The 22,403-nt window shown below is 39.4% G+C and overlaps 1 protein-coding gene across 4 annotated transcripts in view; it reads right to left on the bottom strand.

Moving 5' to 3' along the window:
• Positions 1–24: 24 nt before the first annotated feature.
• The window catches only part of LOC133650010 (scavenger receptor class B member 1-like), a 31,355-nt gene continuing 8,976 nt past the window's right edge, over positions 25–22,403 (bottom strand). The window contains exons 2-13 of one of the 4 annotated variants that reach the window (XM_062046750.1): positions 13,330–13,490; positions 13,124–13,265; positions 12,857–13,060; positions 10,826–10,921; positions 10,468–10,583; positions 10,231–10,397; positions 10,033–10,151; positions 5,110–5,183; positions 4,931–4,982; positions 4,675–4,824; positions 1,077–1,127; positions 25–804 (exon numbers count right to left, since the gene is read on the bottom strand). In XM_062046750.1, the coding sequence (XP_061902734.1) occupies positions 706–804; positions 1,077–1,127; positions 4,675–4,824; positions 4,931–4,982; positions 5,110–5,183; positions 10,033–10,151; positions 10,231–10,397; positions 10,468–10,583; positions 10,826–10,921; positions 12,857–13,060; positions 13,124–13,265; positions 13,330–13,490 (1,431 nt within the window). In that variant the 3' untranslated portion in view covers positions 25–705. Of the gene's footprint in view, positions 1,128–4,674; positions 4,825–4,930; positions 4,983–5,109; positions 5,184–10,032; positions 10,152–10,230; positions 10,398–10,467; positions 10,584–10,825; positions 10,922–12,856; positions 13,061–13,123; positions 13,266–13,329; positions 13,491–22,403 lie in introns of all 4 variants that reach the window. The other 3 variants (XM_062046749.1, XM_062046751.1, XM_062046752.1) reach the window with 3 other exon arrangements.

Genomic DNA, 22,403 nt, shown 5'->3' with positions numbered 1-22,403 from the left:
CCTATCAAGGAGGAAATTATCAAGTTTGGCGTTAGATGAAAAACTCTTCTCCGCATTCAATCGTCTCCATCTTTCAAAGGCTTACAAATCCTGGTTTTGTTCCTGGCTTTGTCATGAATAAGTTGAGAATGGTAACGAAGCCCTTCAGATTGACTAAGGTCTGACATGTTTAGTAACTTTACCAGTGGCAGTAGCCAGACGAAGATGGCGGTGCGTAACTGGCAACCTGGATGTGACACACTCACGGACTTTCTAATGAGTCAAACGGTAAAGGGTGGGGCGTCGAAATTAAAACAATAAGATTTCGGGGCTGTAAATAACATTTTTAAATGAGTATATCCCGGCTGAACTACTGTTATCAGTTATAGAGGTATTGGAAAATAAGATGATTTCATTTAACAATGACTTGACAATAATTTATTACATATGGCTCCTTTAATGATTGAGGGGCAGGAATAATAACACGGCAAATGTAATAGTGAAGAGTGACGTGGAACATTCCAAACATTGTATCTTCATCCGACATTTTAATTTCCTCTTCTTTTCATTTCCACCACATCAGCACAGGAAGTGCGTGCTGGCCGGCGGCTAATTAAAAACAGCGCCTGCATACGTCTGGGTCAGTCAGAACGCACGGCAACACGATCGGAACCATCACGACCACATATGCTCGTATAATAACGTCCAACAAGGCAGACTTTAGACTCATGTGTATATGGTGTGTGTGTGCAGACACCCACCTGAATTACCCGCCGTGTATTTCTCCGGAATGCCCCGGTTGCAAGCGGGCTCTTTATAGGACGCCTAAAAGATGACCACAGCCTCTCAAACATGAGCAAACGATGCGCAAACAGGGCGGGGGAAGCGGGAGGCGGTTAGCCGGCGTCCATGCGGGTGATTTTGAGGCCGTGTTGATTGGTTAATTGGATAAAGCCGTCAAACATGGGATGACAACGGTGACGATTGACAAAGAGTGTGGCGATCAATTCAATCGGTATTGGCTGATCTGACGAGCAGATGATCTCAGTCACGAATCAAGAACCGTGTCCCCATTCAGAACTCGGCGCTTTACAAACCTCAGACTCCTGCAGCACTTTGGTGCTGGCACTCATCTCCAAAACCCTGTTCTGCAAGTGTGCACGCACACAGAAACACAAACATAGACGCATCTTTGACACTTGTCATTACATCATCACCTGACTGCTTTTTTTAAAACCTCATTTTTATCGGACTTTTTAGAAAGAACAGACTTGATACCAAAAAAATATAAATAACTTAAGAGAAATAGAAAAAAACCTCATTGTATTTCCTTCAAAAATAAATAAATAAAAAACCTCACAGGGCTGTTATGTACTTCTTAAATCTTTTCGACTTTGGGGCCCAACTTTTCCACGACAGGGGGTCCCCCTCTCAAAAATTAACACCGAGTTAGTAATCTTACTCTTGATTTGAATTGTATTCAATAATTATATCCGCCTACTTGCAGGTTAACAGAATAAACCTTGTCAAATGATATGAAGGCATGTGTTTATCACAAAGATTAACATCAAAGGACTCAAAAAATGCTTGAAAAAATACATTTACATACAATTAAGGCAGAGCTAAAAAAAATAAACTATAGGTAATTTAGGATCAATAATAATAATAAAAATAATATAAAGTTTTCCTGAAGAAACTGTCAATGAAATGCAAGTGAAAATACAGCTGCACTTCCCATTGTTGGGCTATGAGCGCCCCCTACAGGGCCGCCAAAAATATCTTTGTCAGCTGTGGTCCGTATGCGGAACTCAGTTGTAATACACTTTTCCACCACTTGTTGTAGTAATGACAATTTCAAACAAACAGAAGAAGTCTGGAGCAAAAGTCATAGATACGTTTTTTAAGCGCAAAAACATATGACTAAAGTGGTCAAGCTGTATTTTCATTTGCACTTTAATTGTATTGACAGTTTAGTCAAGAAACATATTCATTATTCATTTAGTTTATTTTAGCACATTTGTTGGTAAATACAGGTTTTGTCAGTTATTCTTACACAGTATATTCGGTTAGTACTTTTTCCCCCATAATTAGCCTGACTTACACCGAAGGTTTATGTGTTGAATAAGTAATAATCTTTGTTATAAACACGGTTTCATGACATTTGACAAAGTTGGAAACTGTAAGTAGGTTACATATAATTATTCAATGTGATTAAAATCAAGAGTAAGACGACTAATTCAGTGTTCATATTTGAGTGGGACCCGGGCCCCTCTGTAGTGTAAAAGTTGGGCTCGGAGGTCAAAAATGTTCAGAACCCCTGCTTTAGAGCCACTTATCTGAGCCTGACTTAGCCTGTCCATAACATTTTCTCTGTCATGAATAAGTTAGTTGGATGTACCTAGGGATGATGTTAGCATAGCATTGCACTGACATTAGCATGACATAGCTTGGATGTGTCTCAATTGGTACAGTCGTATACTAACATCGTCATTTAGTACATATGTGTACTACACTGGTACCGCTAATAGCAGTACACGCTACAGCAGTGATTCCCAAACCATTAGTAGTACGCGTCTCCATCTCCTGGTACGCCAAATATTTCACTCATTATTGAAGTACAGTGTATTATTGTCCTATGTTCAAACACAGTGTTACTGTTCAAACTGTGTGTAATGTTAGTGACCAAAAATGTTTAAACTTTTCAAATTAAACACCTGCCTTGTTTTTCATGAACACTTAGGCCTACTACGCTACTGTATTTTATTGAAGTACAGTGTATTATGGTCCTATGTTCAAACACAGTGTTACTGTTCAAACTGTGTGTAATGTTAGTGACCAAAAATGTTTAAACTTTTCAAATTAAACACCTGCCTTGTTTTTCATGAACACTTAGGCCTACTACGCTACTGTATTTTATTGAAGTACAGTGTATTATGGTCCTATGTTCAAACACAGTGTTACTGTTCAAACTGTGTGTAATGTTAGTGCCTAAAAATGTTTAAACTTTTCAAATTAAACACCTGCCTTGTTTTTCATGAACACTTAGGCCTACTACGCTACTATATTTTATTGAAGTACAGTGTATTATGGTCCTATGTTCAAACAGTGCTACTGTTCAAACTGTGTGTAATGTTAGTGACTAAAAATGTTTAAACTTTTCAAACACCTGCCTTGTTTTTATGAACACTTAGGCCTACTAAGCTACTGTATTTTATTGAAGTACAGTGTATTATTTTCCTATGTTCAAACACAGTGTTACTGTTCAAACTGTGTGTAATGTTAGTGACTAAAAATGTTTAAACTTTTCAAATTAAAACCCTGCCTTGTTTTTCATGAACACTTAGGCCTACTACGCTACTGTATTTTATTGAAGTACAGTGTATTATTGTCCTATGTTCAAACACAGTGTTAATGTTCAAACTGTGTGTAATGTTACACTGACCAAAAAATATTAAACATTTCAAATGAAAGACCTGCCTTGTTTTGAGTGAACACTTAGGCCTACTACGCTACTGTATTTTATTGAAGTACAGTGTATTATTGTCCTATGTTCAAACACAGTGTTACTGTTCAAACTGTGTGTAATGTTAGTGACTAAAAATGTTTAAACTTTTCAAATTAAACACCTGCCTTGTTTTTCATGAACACTTAGGCCTACTACGCTACTATATTTTATTGAAGTACAGTGTATTATTGTCCTATGTTCAAACACGGTGTTACTGTTCAAACTGTGTGTAATGTTAGTGACCAAAAATGTTTAAACTTTTCAAATGAAAGACCTGCCTTGTTTTTCATGAACACTTAGGCCTACTACACTACTGTATTTTATTGAAGTACAGTGTATTATTGTCCTATGTTCAAACACAGTGTTACTGTTCAAACTGTGTGTAATGTTAGTGCTTAAAAATGTTTAAACTTTTCAAACACCTGCCTTGTTTTTATGAACACTTAGGCTTACTACGCTACTGTACTTTATTATAGTACAGTGTATTATTTTCCTATGTTCAAACAGTGTTACTGTTCAAACTGTGTGTAATGTTACACTGACCAAAAAATATTAAACTTTTCAAATGAAAGACCTGCCTTGTTTTTCATGAACACTTAGGCCTACTACGCTACTGTATTTTATTGAAGTACAGTGTATTATTTTCCTATGTTCAAACACAGTGTTACTGTTCAAACTGTGTGTAATGTTAGTGACCAAAAATATTAAACATTTCAAATGAAAGACCTGCCTTGTTTTGAGTGAACACTTAGGCCTACTACGCTACTGTATTTTAATGTTGGTCAAAATGGAAAGCCAAGTGTTTTCTGAGGTGGTACTTCATGAGAAAAGTATAAGAAACACTGCTCTACAGGAATTACACCCCGTCCCCAATAGTCACCATCAGCGGTGGGGGGAGAGGCTTACTTAAGTGGTTGCAATTTACCGTTAAAAAGAGAACATTTTGGATTTGGGACAGGACTAGACTGTACCACCATACTGATGGAAGTATTCCATTTGAGACAGAGCCCTGGTTGTGTTTAGGATGGCAGGCGCACATTGAACTATGGTGGAGGACTGACATGTTGCGGGGACCACTGTGAGACCATGGAACTCACATCCAGTCCACTTAAAGGGATTAGTAAGTCCCATGGGGATGACTTAACGCTCATGCAGGTGGAACATGCAAGCACACGTGCACACACGGTTACCTTCTTGAGTCTGTGGCGCACCAAGGCGGCAATGATGATGGTGGCGAGTCCGAGGGCGATGAAGCTGTACTGCATGACTTCCATGACGGCGGGCAGGACCACCAGGTTGGTGTGAAAGGTGTCAAGGATGGGCCCGTCGATGAAGCCGCTCTGTGGACAGGAAGTGAAACAAAGACACTGTTAAAATGTCTACTTTGAAGAGTTATGTGCACTTCTATGAAAGTTCTGAAAGGAAGTCCTTCCTGTGGCGGCTCACCTCCTCAAACCAAATCATTGGCATCACGGTCTCAGCGATCTTCCCAGTCTCTCTAGGAGAAAAAGGAATGAGGACGTTAGGTGCCAAGCTCGCCAACAGGAAGTCTTTGATGGCACAAGCTGAATGGAAGCTAACAATGCAACTAAAGGCGAGACAAGAGGTAAGGGAATTGATCCTACGTAATCGCTGACACTCTCTTCATGTAGAGGTTGAGCTGCAGGCGGATGGACACGTTGAGCGGAACGCCGGTTTGCTGCGAAGACAAACACACAACACCTTTAACGACTCACACGGGACGCACAAACCTTCCAGCTGAGGGTCTGGTGAGCGGCCCCCAATGAACAATTGTGTTCCCATGGAGGCAAACACGTATCGTGCCCAGACAGGAAACTTTAGGCCCTGAAGTTTACGTCTGCTTGATTACGACTTCCTTCACGTTGTCCGCTAATGGACTTTACAAATGTTTCACTCGTTAAACACCACTTGGCCTCAACGCATGTGTGGACTGAACGACTCACAACAAAGGTTAGCGCCAACGCTACATTTTCTTTAAGTCGCACCGTTCACAAACTCACCTCAACTCTCCCCTCGCTTTAACGACGCTTTGCTTCTTTTTACACTTGTACGACAGTTGAGAATGGTAAACTGTGACTTTAAAATCATGCCAACGTTGACACTTTTATACTACTATAGTAACACTGCTTTTTACACTTGGAACATAAACATATGACTTGAATAGTAAAGCTTTTATAACTCCTTAACGCACAGGTCAAACTGAAGGCCCCCCCACTTCATTTTATGTGGCCCACGAAAGCCTGAAATTAATATGCGTCTTTCCTTACTAAATGTAATCAACTTTCCATTTTGACTGAAAAAAAGTACATGTACCGAATTTTCCGGACTATAAGGCGCACTTCAAATCCTTTCATTTTCTCAAAACTCGACAGTGCGCCTTATAACCCGGTGCGCCTAATGTACGGAATAATTCTGGTTGTGCTTACTGACCTCGAAGCTATTTCATTTGGTACATGGTGAAATGATAAGTGTAACCAGTAGATGGCAGTCACAAATAAGAGATACGTCTAGACCGCAAATGCCTCCACATGTCAAAAGTTTGGACACACCTTCTCGTTCAATGAGTTTTCTTTATTTTCATGACTATTTACTTTGTGGATTGTCACTGAAGGCATCAAAACTATGAATGAACACATGTGGAGTTATGTACTTAACAAAAAAAAGTGGAAAAAACTGAAAACATGTTTTATATTCTAGTTTCTTCAAAATAGCCACTCTGATTACTGTTTTGCACTCTCTTGGCATTCTCTCGATGAGCTTCCAGAGGTAGTCACCTGAAATGGTTTTCACTTCACAGGTGTGCTAGAAGCTCATCGAGAGAATGCCAAGAGTGTGACAATCTACAATAGAAAATAGTTGTGAAAATAAAGAAAACACATTGCATGAGGAGAAGGTGTGTCCAAACTTTTGGCCTGTACTGCATATTTAATTAACTGGCATGTGGCCCTCAATGAAAACGAGATTGACACCCCTGGCTTAAAAGATTATTTCTGAAAAATGAGGTGTGGATGTGGACCAGACGCCTGAGCAGATTGCATTTTAGATTGTTCTGTAGTCATAAAATATGCAAAACAACAACTACGAATGCATTTTCCTCATTCTCAGAATTGATGTTCTTGTAATCGTTAACATGAATTGTTTTATTGAAGCTATAAAGATATGACCAATTACCTTATCTCCAACCACAGGCCGATTAACTCTCTGTGTGTGTGTCGCAGTTGCCAACATTTGGTGTTTGCTATCGAGTGTAAATCCCCTGAACACACTGTATGAACTACATGTACAGTATAGTCATAAAGTCACAGGTGTGACAGGAGCACTCTGCTGTTTAAAGCAGTCATAATATCATGTTTTTCTTCATTTAAAACCCTTCCTTGTGGTCTATATATCATGTAATGGTGGTTCTTTGGTCAAAATGTTGCATAAATTATGTTCAGGATGCACCGTTTTGTAGGCGGTCTTGTTTACATGCCTCCACTTTGACTGCAACTTGTCCCAGTTGCAGTTTTAGCGCTCCCATATGGAGTATTCCGACAGATACACATTTGAAATATACGCTACTTTGTATTACAAATGCGTAGGATGCATGTGCACGTACAAGCCATTCTGCCACACAACAAGAGGATAGAGGAAAAAGAGGAGCTTATTGATTACACTGTTGGACTGGCAGACTTGTGCAAAGATCTCCAGGTAAACCGCTAGCATATACAGTGGACCCTGGACTCCATTAGAAAACATTTTGTGCTTGCTCGTATTTAAGAGATTGAGGAAGCCGACTTCCCACTACAGCAAGTTTTTAATCGTGATGAGAACTGACTTTTCTGGAAAAAAAATATGCCAAAGCGGACTTATATCACAGCGGCACCTCAGACACAAACCGGGATCTCTTCTCTCCCTCTGTTGGCTGGTTTCTCTTCTTGTGAGGAACAAGCCGATGTTAATGAGAGTCAGAATCAGCTTTATGAACTGGAAATTAGGGCTGCAACAACTAATCGATTAAATCGATTCAAATGGATTATAAAAATAGTTGGCGATTAATTTAGCCATCGATCCGTTGGATCTATGCTATGCGCATGCGCAGATGCAATTTTTTCTTTTTTTTTTTTTTTATAAACCTTTATTTATAAACTGCAACATGTACAAACAGCTGAGAAACAATAATCAAAATAAGTATTGTGCCAGTATGCTGTTTTTTTTAAAATAAAATACTGGAAAGGATAGAAATGTAGTTTGTCTCCTTTACCCGATTATTAATCGATTAATCGAAGTAATAATCGACAGATTAATCGATCATCAAATTAATCGTTAGTTGCAGCCCTACTGGAAATAGATTTTCCTTTTTTATTATTGTAGCAATGTGGTTGTTTAAGTTAAGGATTTTTGTGATTTCGTATTGTTTGACAGGACATCAAAAGGACTTAAGTTGTGTGTGGACGTGTTGGCAGAGCAGCGCATGTAGCACAGTTCAACTTGGCGTTGTTGTTGTTTTGACTTTTTAATGTATAGTTCATTTATCACCTCCTTGTTATGTTTGTTTGACATACAGTACTGTATACTGTAGCACTCTATTGTGTTCAAAGTAGGGTTGTCTCGATACCAATATTTTGGTACTGGTACCAAAATATATTTAGATACTTTTCTAAATAAAGGGCACCACAAAAAAATTGCATTAAACATATGTTTATTATTGCAATCAAAGAACAATTTAGTCCTTAAATAAAATAGTGAACATACTAGACAACTTGTATTTTATTAGTAAGTAAACAAAGGCTCCTAATTAGTCTACTGACGTATGCAGTAACATATTGTGTCATTTTTCATTCTATTATTTTGTCAAAATTATAAAGGACAAGCTGTAAAAATGGATTATTAATCCACTTGTTCATTTACTGCTAATATCTGTTTATTTTCTGTTTCAACATGTTCTATCTACACTTCTGTTAAAATGTAATAATCACTTATTCTTCTGTTGTTTGATACTTTATATTAGTTTCAGATGATACCACAAATGTAGGTATGGATCCGATACCAAGTAGTTACAGGATCATACATTGAACATAATTTAAGTTCTCGTGTGTCCAGGGACGTATTTCCTGAGTTAATGAATATAATATGAATTAAAAAAAAAAAAGAAGATTTTGTGCCGATAAAAAATATTGAATTAATCATAGTAGTATCGAGTAGATACGCTCTTGTACTTGGTATCATTACAGCGGATGTCAGGTGTAGATCCACCCATGGCTTTTGTTTACATTGTGATGCCGGTGAGCTGTTGTATCCTCCTACGGTGTTTAGCTATTCCTCGTCCTGCAGTGATAATGATACTTGTAACAAACATACTTTATTTGTTGCCATGGAGGCCAGTATTAGTGATTTAGAAGTAGCTAAAACACTGCAGATTGCAGATGGATGTTAGCTGCTAGCTAACTAGCCATGTCTTAAAAGCACCTTTTCCTGAGGACGTTTCAGTGTTACAACTTCACCTTTATCTTTACTTTTTAAGCCAAAATGCAACAGTTCTCCCTTTTCTGTCTACACACTGTGTCTGCTTGTAAGTACTCAGTGATTGTGCGCTGCTGAACATGCTCCTCTGCTCGTAAAACCAGCAATGTCACGACTGTAGAAAAAAAAATAATAATATGGCGAACCGGTACTTTTCAAGCTGAATAGTACCGTGTTTGATTCATTAGTACCGCGATTCTATACTAGTACCGGTATACCGTTCAACCCTAGTTCAAAGTGTACAATCCTTAAGTAAAATAGGGACTTTTGTCGAGAGTGGAACACATTATTCATATTAAATTATTTCAGTGGAAATTTGCTCCACTATACGAACTTTGTGATTTACGAACCCTGTTCAAGAGCCAATTAAGTTTGTAAATCGAGGTTCCACTGTATGGAGAAATCCGGTGACGTTACACGTTGGGAAAAGTCACACGTCGGGGCGAATTACAAAGGCAAGATTGTTTTATAAATATCTCCGCCATCCGTCCATCGTTTGAGTTCACATTTTCGGGATTTATGGGGATCCCGAACACACAAATCAGGTACCGGTAAGTTCTAAAAGTTGATTTTGCATAATATGACTTCTCAAAAACGCTGGTCGAAGATGTCAGGAGACGAGCAATTTCCGGAAGTCTCCGGCCAAATTCTGGAGAGTCGGCAGCGCTGGTGTGTAGGGCTAAAGGAGGCCTTGACATAGTTTAAAAAGTGTTTATATGTTAGGAAAGAGCCTAAGTGACCTTTGACCTGCACTGGTTACCCAATGTTGAAGGACTTATAACCCAGATCCAAAATACAAAGTCTGAATGACGCATTTATCAGTTTTTCATGTCCTCATAAACTGCTGTCTTTATCATTGAGCACATTTCTTTGTTCTGATAAAGTTCTCAGAAGAATCAGCGCCCAAGTGTGCGTGTGTGTGTGTTTGTGTGTGTGTGTGTGTGTGTGTGTGTGTGTGTGTGTGTGTGTGTGTGTGTGTGTGTGTGTGTGTGTGTGTGTGTGTGTGTGTGTGTGTGTGTGCTCACAGGGTGAATGTCTATAAAGAGTCCATGCTCGTCCTCATTAGGGTGGAGTCCTTGAACGTAGTCCAGCAGAACCGGATCAGCGTTGAAGAAGTGAGGATGAGAGATGAAGACGGGAGACTCTGAAGAAGAAGGCGGGGTGTCAAGAGAGTGCCATTTGTCTACGTGAAGCAGAGGCCCGCCCGGGTCGGTCTTACTTACTGTGGCGGCAGCTGCTGACGTTGAGCAGGCCAGACTGGCGACAGGGACAGAATCCCTCATTGGGAGCGTAGTCACTGCTGTTGGCGAAGAGCGTCTTGGGGGCCACGAAGCGGTACAAGGGGATGCCCTTAATGCTGCCAGGCCGCTGGTAGACCAGTTCCATGGACCTGGCACCACAGGCCGCTTATAAACATAATAATAATACAAAATGGAAAAAAGACAAAACAAGTGGCGTACCTGCAGGCGTCCGGGCTGTAAAAAGGAAGCGTGCTCGTCTTAGTAAGGAAGGGGGGCCACATCTGACCCGCGGTGCCGTTGATCATGTTGCACTGCGGCGTCCTCCAGTAGTCCAACTAATCACACACACAACATTCATCTAGTTTCATTATGTTATGTAATCACAGTATCATTATTATCATACCATCAAAATATCCTGTTTATGTTTTTAATGAACTAAACATCCAGAGGAGACATGCTGAGTCAGCAATCCTGCCTACTCATCCTGTGGTCATGACATGACGTCCACCTTGCCCTCTTGTTGAAGACGTCCAAATGACAGGAAATGATCGTTTTGTGCCCCTTGATGACGTCTCACCTCAGTCAGGCCGTTCCAGGAGTCCACCCTGTGCACGTTCCTGATGTTGTCCTGACCCGTGAAGATGGTGAACAGGCCCGTGTCGGAGTTGTTGAACTGCAGGAGGGTGAAAGAGCACGTTCGCGTGATTTGAACTTAATGAAAAAGACTGAAAATAAGCCGGGGGTCTGGGGGCATGTTCAATTTTTGCAATTGAACATGCAAAAAATTAGCAAAAAAAAAGCACAATTTAAAGAGGTTTTAGTGTTTACATACACTACCGTTCAAAAGTTTGGGGTCACCCAAACAATTTTGTGGAATAGCCTTCATTTCTAAGAACAAGAATAGACTGTCGCGTTTCAGATGAAAGTTCTCTTTTTCTGGCCATTTTGAGCGTTTAATTGACCCCACAAATGTGATGCTCCAGAAACTCAATCTGCTCAAAGGAAGGTCAGTTTTGTAGCTTCTGTAACGAGCTAAACTGTTTTCAGATGTGTGAACATGATTGCACAAGGGTTTTCTAATCATCAATTAGCCTTCTGAGCCAATGAGCAAACACATTGTACCATTAGAACACTGGAGTGATAGTTGCTGGAAATGGGCCTCTATACACCTATGTAGATATTGCACCAAAAACCAGACATTTGCAGCTAGAATAGTCATTTACCACATTAGCAATGTATAGAGTGTACTTCTTTAAAGTTAAGACTAGTTTAAAGTTATCTTCATTGAAAAATAAGGACATTTTAATGTGACCCCAAACTTTTGAACGGTAGTGTAATTGAAAAATGATCAAGAGAGTTGACATAAATACAAACCCCATTCATCCAAATGAATCACAGTGTCTGTTTCAGTCACTACAGTAACTACAACTTGTGTTCACATCCACAGGAACCACATGGGTTAGCCTACTCAATACGGTATTTACAACCTTACTAGTGTTCACTTCACAGCCACAGATGGTCCATCTAGTTATTGACATTATTTACACATTACATTCAAAATGATTCAACTATTCAATGTCAAAATATAAAGAGTAGAAATAATGAACAAAATGTCAGCTACTGTCTTGTTGTAAAACAGCAATGAAAATGAAATGTAACATTTAGACAGGCTATATGTACTGTAGCAAACGTGTCCGCCACAATCATGTGTGTTCTTAAATGTGTATTCCACCCCTTCCATGTCGAGAACAGTTTTGATTTGTGCTTACATGGTAAACAAGTCAAAAGAATGTTTTATCCAGACGCATACATTTGTCCAAATGTGGCCAAGTAGACACATTGTGGGTTTCCTGGACGTGGTCTACATCGCTAAAAGAAACATCTAAGGAAGAGAATCCCTCTGCCATCTTCCACGAGTATTTTAATATATAAATCACCCGCTTGAATATTCCCTCTTCTCTTCTCCGACTCTCTCCTCGTCATTTGGGATGTCTGTTGTGATTTCACTTCCTGGTTCCATGACCCGCCCTATCTTGCCTCTGATTGGCCTGTCCCTAATGTTTTGCCCTAACCTTAACCAATCGTGACTCATCATAGTAAACCAACCAATCATGGATTTTCTTATACGTAAACCAACCAATCATCATTGATGTTTCCCGTATATGTTGTCCCCTGCCCGTGGAGTTGCACTAGTCAATTTCTCTCTTTCTCTTCTTTTGTAGCATGTAGCTTAGCTAACCGCTACATGGGTCTAAAAACAGCTAAACTACGGGAATCGCTACTTGTTTAAAAAGTAGCGAGACTACTGTCAAGCTACTGGGAAATGTACACAGCTTCGATTTTTAAGTTAATCATTTTTAATGGAAAACCGTACTTTTTACCACTGGATTTTCAAAAACCGTACTCATTACGGGAAATCTGTAGTTGTTGGCAGGTATGGCAAAGAGACGGATCAAGATTTTAACACACATTGTAGGTCGGAAAAAACGGAAAATATTTTTTTATATTTTTACAGAGATAAAAAAGACGGATTTCCGACTATAGACGGAAAAATGACATGTCTGAATAAACTAATCAAGACAAAACACAGACGTCCCAGGATGCTCACCTCGGCAAAGAGTCCAAATTTACCGGAGCTGGGCAGCATTCCCGGCAGGTATTTGTTGAGGAAGTCTACGAGGCCGCTGTCGTAGCCCCACATGAGCTCGCCCACGGTCTTGGTGAGGAAGGGTCCCTCCTTGAAAGTCTTGAAGGTGGCGCTGATCATCAGGCGCACGGCAAAGGGAAGGTTCTCCATCATGACCGCCGCCCCCTGTTGGACAACACAAGTCAATCACAACGCGCCAAGACGCCCCCCGACCCCCAGCCGACTTACCAGGACCAGCATGTTGGGGATGGTGACCACGTCGGACTCGTTCCCAGACGACATGTCGGGTTCGAAGTAGTAGCTCCGGTATTCGCGGTAAGACACCGTGTTGTTGGCGTGGAACGTGACGTTCTCCTTCTGAATGCGCTTCCTGACAAGACACTTAGCTTGTGACGATGACATCGTTGAAAAAAAAAAGTGTGTCAGCGTCTCACCTGTACACGTAGGGTCCTCGCTGCTCCACCATCGGCTTCTCGCCATTCAGGACCTCTTTGGGGTTCAGGATGTTGAAGAAGTACACGGACATGTAGAAGGGGACAGGGACGTCCTTCCACATGGTGTAGGTCATTTTGTTCTTGGGGTCGATCACCGTGTTCTTGAGACAAGAGACAGGTAGTGCGCATGTTAGTACACGCCACACCATGACCCCTAGACACACACTTTTGTGTGTTGCTCATTTAGGTTCATTATGTCTCCTTGTTCACATACTTTCCATCTATTGGACCTAAAATATTGTCTGACTAGAAGAACATTGAAAAGTGTACATTTGTGTTATAAACAATGAACTAGGACATCAACACATACATTTGATTTTGGTTATGATACGCCTGGGTTTTCGTGTCCGGAAAATGACAGTTGGCCATTTCTATGGTATTCATGAGATTGTAACAGACTGTTATTGATCTGATGTTGTGCTTTCCTACTTAGAAGCTTGAAGCTACAGCACATACAATATTAACTGTTTGTCTTTTATGCACGTAATATTTATTAAGTGTGAAATGTATAATTCTGGTGGCCCTGCTACACTGCATTCATTTAAATGCACTTTAAGTGTTGGATCACCTATATCCTATGTGTCAAAGTCAAGGCCCGCGGGCCAGATCCGACACACGAATGAATTATCTATGACCCCCAGGATGATATTTGATTAGTATTAGAACCGGCCCGCAGGCCACAGCCTCCTGCTGCTGTTTTGCACGCACCAATAATCCATCCGTGTTGGTGCTAGGAATTTTCAAAATGGGGTCCCAGGGACCCCATTAAGTAAAAAAAAATGGGGTCCCAGAGTACATTTTTGGAGTCCCACTTTTTTGTAACAGTTTTGAAAACAAATTATAATTGCATGCATTATCCTGTTGTATCTCACATTCTATATTGTGTTTTGGAAAAAGGTTGGCATAAACGTTAATTCATTTTAAAAAATAATACAGAAGAAAAATGTTCATGCATTTGTAAATCTATTCAGTTATAAACATTCATTCACTTGCTTATTTCCTTCATTTTTATTGTAGTATTTTCAGAATGTGTTTGTTCTATTTTTGGCCAAAGTAAGACAAAGAAAACAATCTGAAGTAGTCTTTATTTTTTAGTTGTAATGCCATGATTTTAATAGTCATGGATTTTCCTCCATGCGGCCCCCGAGCTAAAAATGAGTTTGACACCCCTAACCTATATCATAGCACTATACGTACTGTTAACATGTTAAAACCTAAAGTGCAATATATTTATCTGTACAGTAATCTATTTATTTATACCTTCCACCTTATTGATTTTTTATCCTGCACTACCATGACTTAATGCAACGAAATTTCGTTCTTATCTGAACTGTAAAGTTCAAATTTGAATGACAATAAAAAGGAAGTCTAAGTCTAAGTCTAAAACATAGATATGTCTTTTTTATTTGTTTTGTTTAATAAATCTCAAAACTACAACATAGTGCCTGCCGAAAAGTGATTTCAATTCATATTTTAATATTGACATCTTTTCTGAGCCTTTGTATGCACGTACAAAACTTAATACAATTAGTATATCAGTATGTGGAATTAAATAATGAAATGGATTTGGATTAAGCAAAGAAGTCAAACAATGTACTAAATGAGATCGAGTTTATGAAACTGTTCATACTTAAAGCCTCATTATGCAAAAACACCTTATCTTACCTATTGGTATCTGCTGTTGTGTATTTTGTGTCAAAAAAAAAAAAAGTTTGAGTGATTTGCGATTAATAGATTTTATAAAATGTATTAAAAAATATATATATAATTTTTTTTAAAATATGTCCTGTGCAGCCACTCAGGCAAATCATATTGGTGATGTAGATGCCCATATCTTCAGTACAGATGTACTTTAGAAAAGAGAAGTGAGGGATCTTCGGGCACCTCAAGATTCAGAACCTATGATTCGATTAAAAATCAATTATTGATGCATCTTTACATTATGTATATTAATGCAGTTTTTTTCTAATAAGAAACAGTGAAAATAATTCACACATTTATCAAATTATTGGAAATGTGTGCAAAACTGGAACATGAGTGCCCTAAAATGAAGGAGATGGTCCGATCTCTCAGTGAGGACTAAGGCTGCAGTCAGCCAAATTTTAGAAGATCATAAATCCTGCCTCTCACCTAGATAGTAGAAGGACGAGGATGTATTCCGACAAACTGGTAAACTTTGGCATCCAATTTAGACCCGGAAATGGTGAGAACGATGCGAAAAGTAGGGATGTCCGATAATGGCTTTTTGCCGATATCCGATATTCCGATATTGTCCAACTCTTTAATTACCGATACCGATATCAACCGATATATGCAGTCGTGGAATTAACACATTATTATACCTAATTTGGACAACCATGTATGGTGAAGATAAGGTACTTTTTAAAAAAAATAATAAAATAAGATAACTAAATTAAAAACATTTTCTTGAATAAAAAAGAAAGTAAAATAATATAAAAACAGTTACATAGAAACTAGTAATTAATGAAAATGAGTAAAATTAACTGTTAAAGGTTAGTACTATTAGTGGACCAGCAGCACGCACAATCATGTGTGCTTACGGACTGTATCCCTTGCAGACTGTATTGATACATATTGATATATAATGTAGGAACCAGAATATTGATAACAGAAAGAAATGGGAGGAGGGAGGTTTTTTGGGTTGGTGCACTAATTGTAAGTGTATCTTGTGTTTTTTTATGTTGATTTAATAAAAAAATAAAAAATAAAAAATAAAAAAATAAAAACCGATACAGATAATAAAAAAAACGATACAGATAATTTCCGATATTACATTTTAACGCATTTATCGGCCGATAATTTCGGCAGGCCGATATTATCGGACATCCCTAGCGAAAAGACCTTGGTCTGAGCTTGGTTCCTCCCCTTTTTTTCGCCGCGAGGATTATGAGTCATTCTTCATCGAAACAGGACTATAGCACCATTCTATCAGTCGGCATCCTAACGACAGCAGACATCGCACAGTAGGGTTGTACGGTATACCGGTAATAATAAAGTACCGTGCTACTAATTAGTTGAAAACGATATTATACGGCCTTATAAAATACTAGGGGTGTAACGGTACGTGTATTTGTATGGAACAGTTTTGGTACGGGGGTTTCGGTTTGGTTCGGAGGTGTACCGAACGAGTTTCCACACGAACATATTAAGCAGACGCCTCCGCTTCATTCTGCCTCTGTTTCTGTCAGTACTCTACACAGCACCCAGCATTGTCCCACCCACACAACCATCTGATTGGTTACAAACAGAGCGGTAACAGCCAATCAGCAGTGTGTATTCAGAGCGCATGTAGTCAGTGCTGTTCCCAATGTTAAAAGGATAAAGCCATTGTTTACAAATTTGGTAAATAAATAACCAAAACATTTATATTTTGTTGTTTTCTTACTGTACCGAAAATGAACCGAACCGTGACCTCTAAACTGAGGTACGTACCAAACCGAAATTTTTGTGTACCGTTACACCCCTATAAAATACCAGTACTTTTTTTTCATCCGCATGCTACCATGCTACAGAGCGAAGGAGCATGTTGAGTGTGTCAGCACGCACACACTTAAGGCTGGAATATAATCTTGCGTCAATCCAGACGGCATCTTGTTTGATTTGTAGTTATTCCGTGGAGGGTGGCGCCAAATTTGTAAATCTCTTCTAAAACACTAAGGGGCAGTGTCTCCAGAAGGAGCAACTGCAGACTAGATACTGTGTATTTGCTTCCTGTGAAGACCACGGAACCACAATATCGACAACTTTGTCTACACTGGAACTAATCATTCACAATAATCAGGTTTAGAGATGTCCGATAATGGCTTTTTTGCCGATATCCGATATTCCGATATTGTCTAACTCTTAATTACAGATTCCGATATCAACCGATAAACAGTATACAGTCGTGGAATTAACACATTATTATGCCTAATTTTGTTGTGATTCCCCGCTGGATGCATTAAACAATGTAACAAGGTTTTCCAAAATAAATCAACTCAAGTTATGGAAAAAAATGCTATTTTTTGGCGTCCCGGAAGAGTTAGTGCTGCAAGGGGTTCTGGGTATTTGTTCTGTTGTGTTTATGTTGTGTTACGGTGCGGATGTTCTCCCGAAATGTGTTTGCCATTCTAGTTTGGTGTGGGTTCACAGTGTGGCGCATATTTGTAACAGTGTTAAAGTTGTTTATACGGCCACCCTCAGTGTGACCTGTATGGCTGTTGACCAAGTATGCTTGCATTCACTTGTGTGTGTGAAAAGCCGTAGATATTATGTGATTGGGCCGGCACGCAAAGGCAGTGCCTTTAAGGTTTATTGACACTCTGTACTTCTCCCCACGTCCGTGTACACAGTGGCGTTTTAAAAAGTCATAAATGTTACTTTTTGAAACAGATACCGATAATTTCCGATATTACATTTTAAAGCATTTATCGGCCGATAATATCGGCAGTCCGATATTATCGAACAGCTCTAATCAGGCTACTTCTAAAGGACGTTTTACTTGTAAACCTTTGGGAAAATGGACTGTGCAACTTCTGGAAGAGTCGCGGCAGTCAACATTATTATTTGCAACAATATTGGGCCGTTCAGGACAACAGCGATCCAACATGTAATTTTAAATAAAACTGTTAAATAACTATTTAAGTTAACGACTTCCCGGTGTTTGTCTCTATGGTCACGTTCAGACAATCCAAACGCTTGTAAATATACCGTGCCTGAAAGAGAAAAAGAATGTGTCGGAATTGAACCTGTTAGCACAAGATTTGTAATAAAAGTTAAGTGTCATACTTTCACTTTGGGAGTTCTTCTGGATGCAACAACAACACAATAAGCTGAAAAACACATTCAACAAAGATATGTGAACAATATTTGAGATAAATAGGTGTATATAGTAAAAGTTTTACATCTTTGAGTTCAACTCGTGAAAAATGGGTGCAAAAACAAAAGTATTGCGTTTATTTTTATGTTCTGTATATATATATATATCATCATAAAAGATGTTAAAGTGACCTTTACAAAGCTGAAATCACAAACGACAAAATGTAGACAGGATGCCTGCCCAAAAGCGATTCAGAGAAATAAATTATTACTGTGAATTTTATTACAGAAGAAGAACTAGCAGTGCGGCTTTAATATGTGGTGCACGCTCCCGTGTGAACAACACATTTTTGGCAGTGAGTAATTTTTTTGGCACAACACCGGTATCAGTAAATTGCAATGTTTGTTTTCTTCTTCTCTTTCGAACAGGCCCCCACTGTGCGTCACTCTCAGCTGCTGAACTAGCAGAATTAACTGAAGGGAGTGGGTCCTCTTGTCAGTTATGTACAATCTTTGGCACTGTTAGTATAGGCGGGACTGCCAGCTTACATCAGCGACAGAGCCTCACCTCACCTCACCTCGCAGTCGCAAGTTTCGACTCGCTCGTGAGAAGCTCAGCAAGGTAATAAATATTCAAAAAAAAAGTGGGAATATTGTGGCTTCAAAACAAAAGAGCAACATGTGCCTATTAGCACGGGCGAACGAGCAGGAATGCCAATCCGTTACAAAAAAAATGGCAAAAAAAACAATAAACATCCAAACTTACAGTTCAAGATGGTCAATATTTATTGAAGTGCAATTTTTGCTAACAGAGATTCAGAGTCAGTTTAATTTTTGGGGGGGATTTTTTACTTATTTAAGATAATTAAAAATTATTGATCTTCTTAATACAATGGTAAAAAAAAATATGGTAACGTCTGTGCTTGGATTTTACTGCTCATTAGATATACATGGTGGTCAAGCTTAACCTGACTCTCACCAGATCCTTGTAGTTCGCTGAGCTCCACACAAGGATCTGGGCTCGAGTGCATTGCAAACTCCTTCAAGAGAGCAAAAAATAATGAACCAATCAGGATCGCCGGGCAGGATTTCATAGATGTGACGTAGCACCGAAGCGACTGTTTGATTCAAACAACAATGGCATTGATTCTGCTACTGCAACTGTTTTGTCGAATCTATCGAATGTTAATTCTTTAAAAGATGGACAGAGAACTTTTTGCTCTGTCGTTATCCAATATGTCGCCTGTTCTGTTTTGGATTTCCCAGCGTCGCTCTCATCAGCGTCACGAGTTGATTTGGATGTGAGTGGTTGAAGTAGCACGTCATTCAAGATAACGGACAAGTGCTTTATCCAATCACTTACAATTATTTTTTTTACAAGGCCCCGCCTTCTGAAATACATCCCCTATTGAGAAGTCCCAGATCCTTGTGTGGAGTTCAGCGAACTACAAGGATCTGTCGAGAGTCAGGTTAGGTCAAGCTAGCTCTGTTCTCAATGGGTACGAGGTGCCATTTAGACTTTCTCAAAGAAAAAAAAGCCCAATGCTTGCGTTGTTTTCGGCTGTATGAATCGTTCAAATCGCGAAAAGGATCAACTTTTCTTTAGAGTTCCTCAAGGGGTAATTAAAAAGGGCGAAAGAGTGCAAGGTTTTATGAAAGTACAACGAGAAAAAGCAGCTCACACTCCAGTCCAGGGGAGCAGAGTCGAAGAATGCATGAGTTTGATCACTCTGTTAAAGGTTTGTCGATATGTTATTATAGTATTATCTTAATATTATTTGTATTAAACATATGTTTGCTACAAGTGTTTCGAAATATATACAGTACAGGCCAAAAGTTTGGACACACCTTCTCATCATTCAATGCGTTTTCTTTATTTTCATGACTATTTACATTGTAGATTGTCACTGAAGGCATCAAAACTATGAATGAACACATGTGGAGTTATGTACTTAACAAAAAAAGGTGAAGTAACTGAAAACATGTTTCGTATTGTAGTTTTTTCAAAATAGCCACTGCTGCTTTGATTACTGCTTTGCACACTCTTGGCATTCTCTCGATGAGCTTCAAGCACACCTGTGAAGTGAAAACCCTTTCAGGTGACTACCTCTTGAAGCTCATCGAGAGAATGCCAAGAGTGTGCAAAGCAGTAGTCAGAGCAAAGGGTGGCTATTTTGAAGTAACTAGAATATAAAAACATGTTTTCAGTTATTTCATCTTTTTTTGTTAAGTACATAACTCCACATGTGTTCATTCATAGTTTTGATGTGACAATCTACAATGTAAATAGTCATAAACATTATCATTATCAATAGTAGCCTCTCTTCTGGAATAGTTACCAGTAGAGTTTAAACATGCAGTGGTACGACCTCTACTTAAAAAACCAAGCCTCGACCACTCTCTCCTCTCTAACCTTAGACCTATCTCTAATCTTCCATACATTTCCAAAATATTAGAGAAGGTTGTCTACAGTCAGTTGTTGCCCTTCTTAGAGGATAATGGTATTACTGAGCTGTTCCAGTCCGGTTTTAAAGCCCTCCACAGCACAGGGTCAGCACTTTTAAAAGTTTTTAACGATATCCTCCTGTCAACTGATTCTGGTAAATATGTTGTCCTGGTGCTTTTAGATCTGTCTGCTGCGTTCGACACCGTCGACCACGCCCCCTTAATCACTCGTCTTGAGAACTGTGTGGGCATTAAGGGCACCGCCCTCAACTGGTTCCGGTCGTACCTAACAGACAGAAGTTTTTGTGTAAAGCTCCTTTACCACATGGGGTTCCCCAGGGCTCAATCCTTGCCCCAATCTTATTTGCGCTTTACATTCTCCCCCTTGGTTCTATTTTTAGGAAGTACGATATTGCATTTCATTTTTATGCCGATGATTGCCAGATTTATTTTCCCATGGCACAAAATAACACGGCTCAACGTCTTATTGACTGCCTGCACGACATCAAAGCCTGGCTTTCAGCTAACTTCCTGAGCCTAAATGAGACAAAACAGAAGTTATGTTGTTCGGTCCAAGTCGCTCTCCCTCCCCCAACGTTGACCTCGGCACTCTGACCCCGTATCTCAGTGACTGTGTCACAAACCTGGGGGTAAAGTTCGACTCAGATTTTAAATTCGAAAAACAAATCAGCAGCGTCATTCAAATAAGCTTTTATCAATTACGCCAAATAGCGCAAGTGAAACTGTTTCTATCAGGACATGATCTCGAGAAATTAATCCACGCCTTTATCTCGACTCGTCTTGACTACTGCAATGCCCTGTATGTAGGCATTAGCCAGGCCTCCCTCGCCCGCCTGCAGCTTGTGCAGAACTCTGCTGCTCGTCTGCTAACACAGACCCGCAGACGTGAGCACATCACCCCTATATTAGCGTCCCTTCACTGGCTCCCTGTGCGTTACCGAATCAATTTTAAACTCCTTTTATTTGTTTTTAAATGTCTAAACAACCTCGCGCCAACATATCTCTCCGACCTCCTTCAGCCTTACTGCCCCACCCGATCCCTAAGATCAGCCGATCAGCTGCTACTGACGGTCCCGGACACAAGGCTGAAGCTTAGAGGTGACAGAGCTTTCGCCGCTGCTGCTCCCAAGCTCTGGAACGACCTACCTCTTAGTGTTGGACAAGCCTCCTCTCTTCCTGTTTTTAAATCTCTCTTAAAAACATACTTTTATTCCATGGCTTTTAACACTGAGTGATATCCATCCTGCAATGGCGCCCCATAATACACCTGCTGTGAACCTGTTTTTATGTTTTATTTATTTATTTTTTATCGTGTTCTGTTTGTGTTGTGTTTGCTCGGTTCTCGTATTATCTTTTAACCTGCCCATTGTACAGCACTTTGGCTACCCCTGTGGTAAATTCTAATTGTGCTTTATAAATAAAGTTGATTTGATTTGATAAAAATAAAGAAAACGCATTGAATGAGGTGTGTCCAAACTTTTGACCTGTACTGTATATATTTTACGTACACTAAACAAAAGATCTGTCAATTTTACATGTTTTTTTTTTTACAGTATACAATTAAAAATGGGAAAACCGCTACCATTATTTGTACTGTAAAATATGCAGTATTTTACAGTGTATTACCACAAATGGAAAAAGGATACTACAGTTTTGTTTTTATTTACGATAAAATTCTGGCGACTGAGCTACCACTTTTTTACCGTAAAAATCTCCACATGTGTTCATTA

Source organism: Entelurus aequoreus, linkage group LG05 (genome assembly GCF_033978785.1).
Source record: "Entelurus aequoreus isolate RoL-2023_Sb linkage group LG05, RoL_Eaeq_v1.1, whole genome shotgun sequence".
In the NCBI taxonomy this organism is placed as follows: Eukaryota; Metazoa; Chordata; class Actinopteri; order Syngnathiformes; family Syngnathidae; genus Entelurus; species Entelurus aequoreus.
Note: the sequence above shows the minus strand (reverse complement) of the source record. Positions and strands in the feature narration are given on the sequence as shown.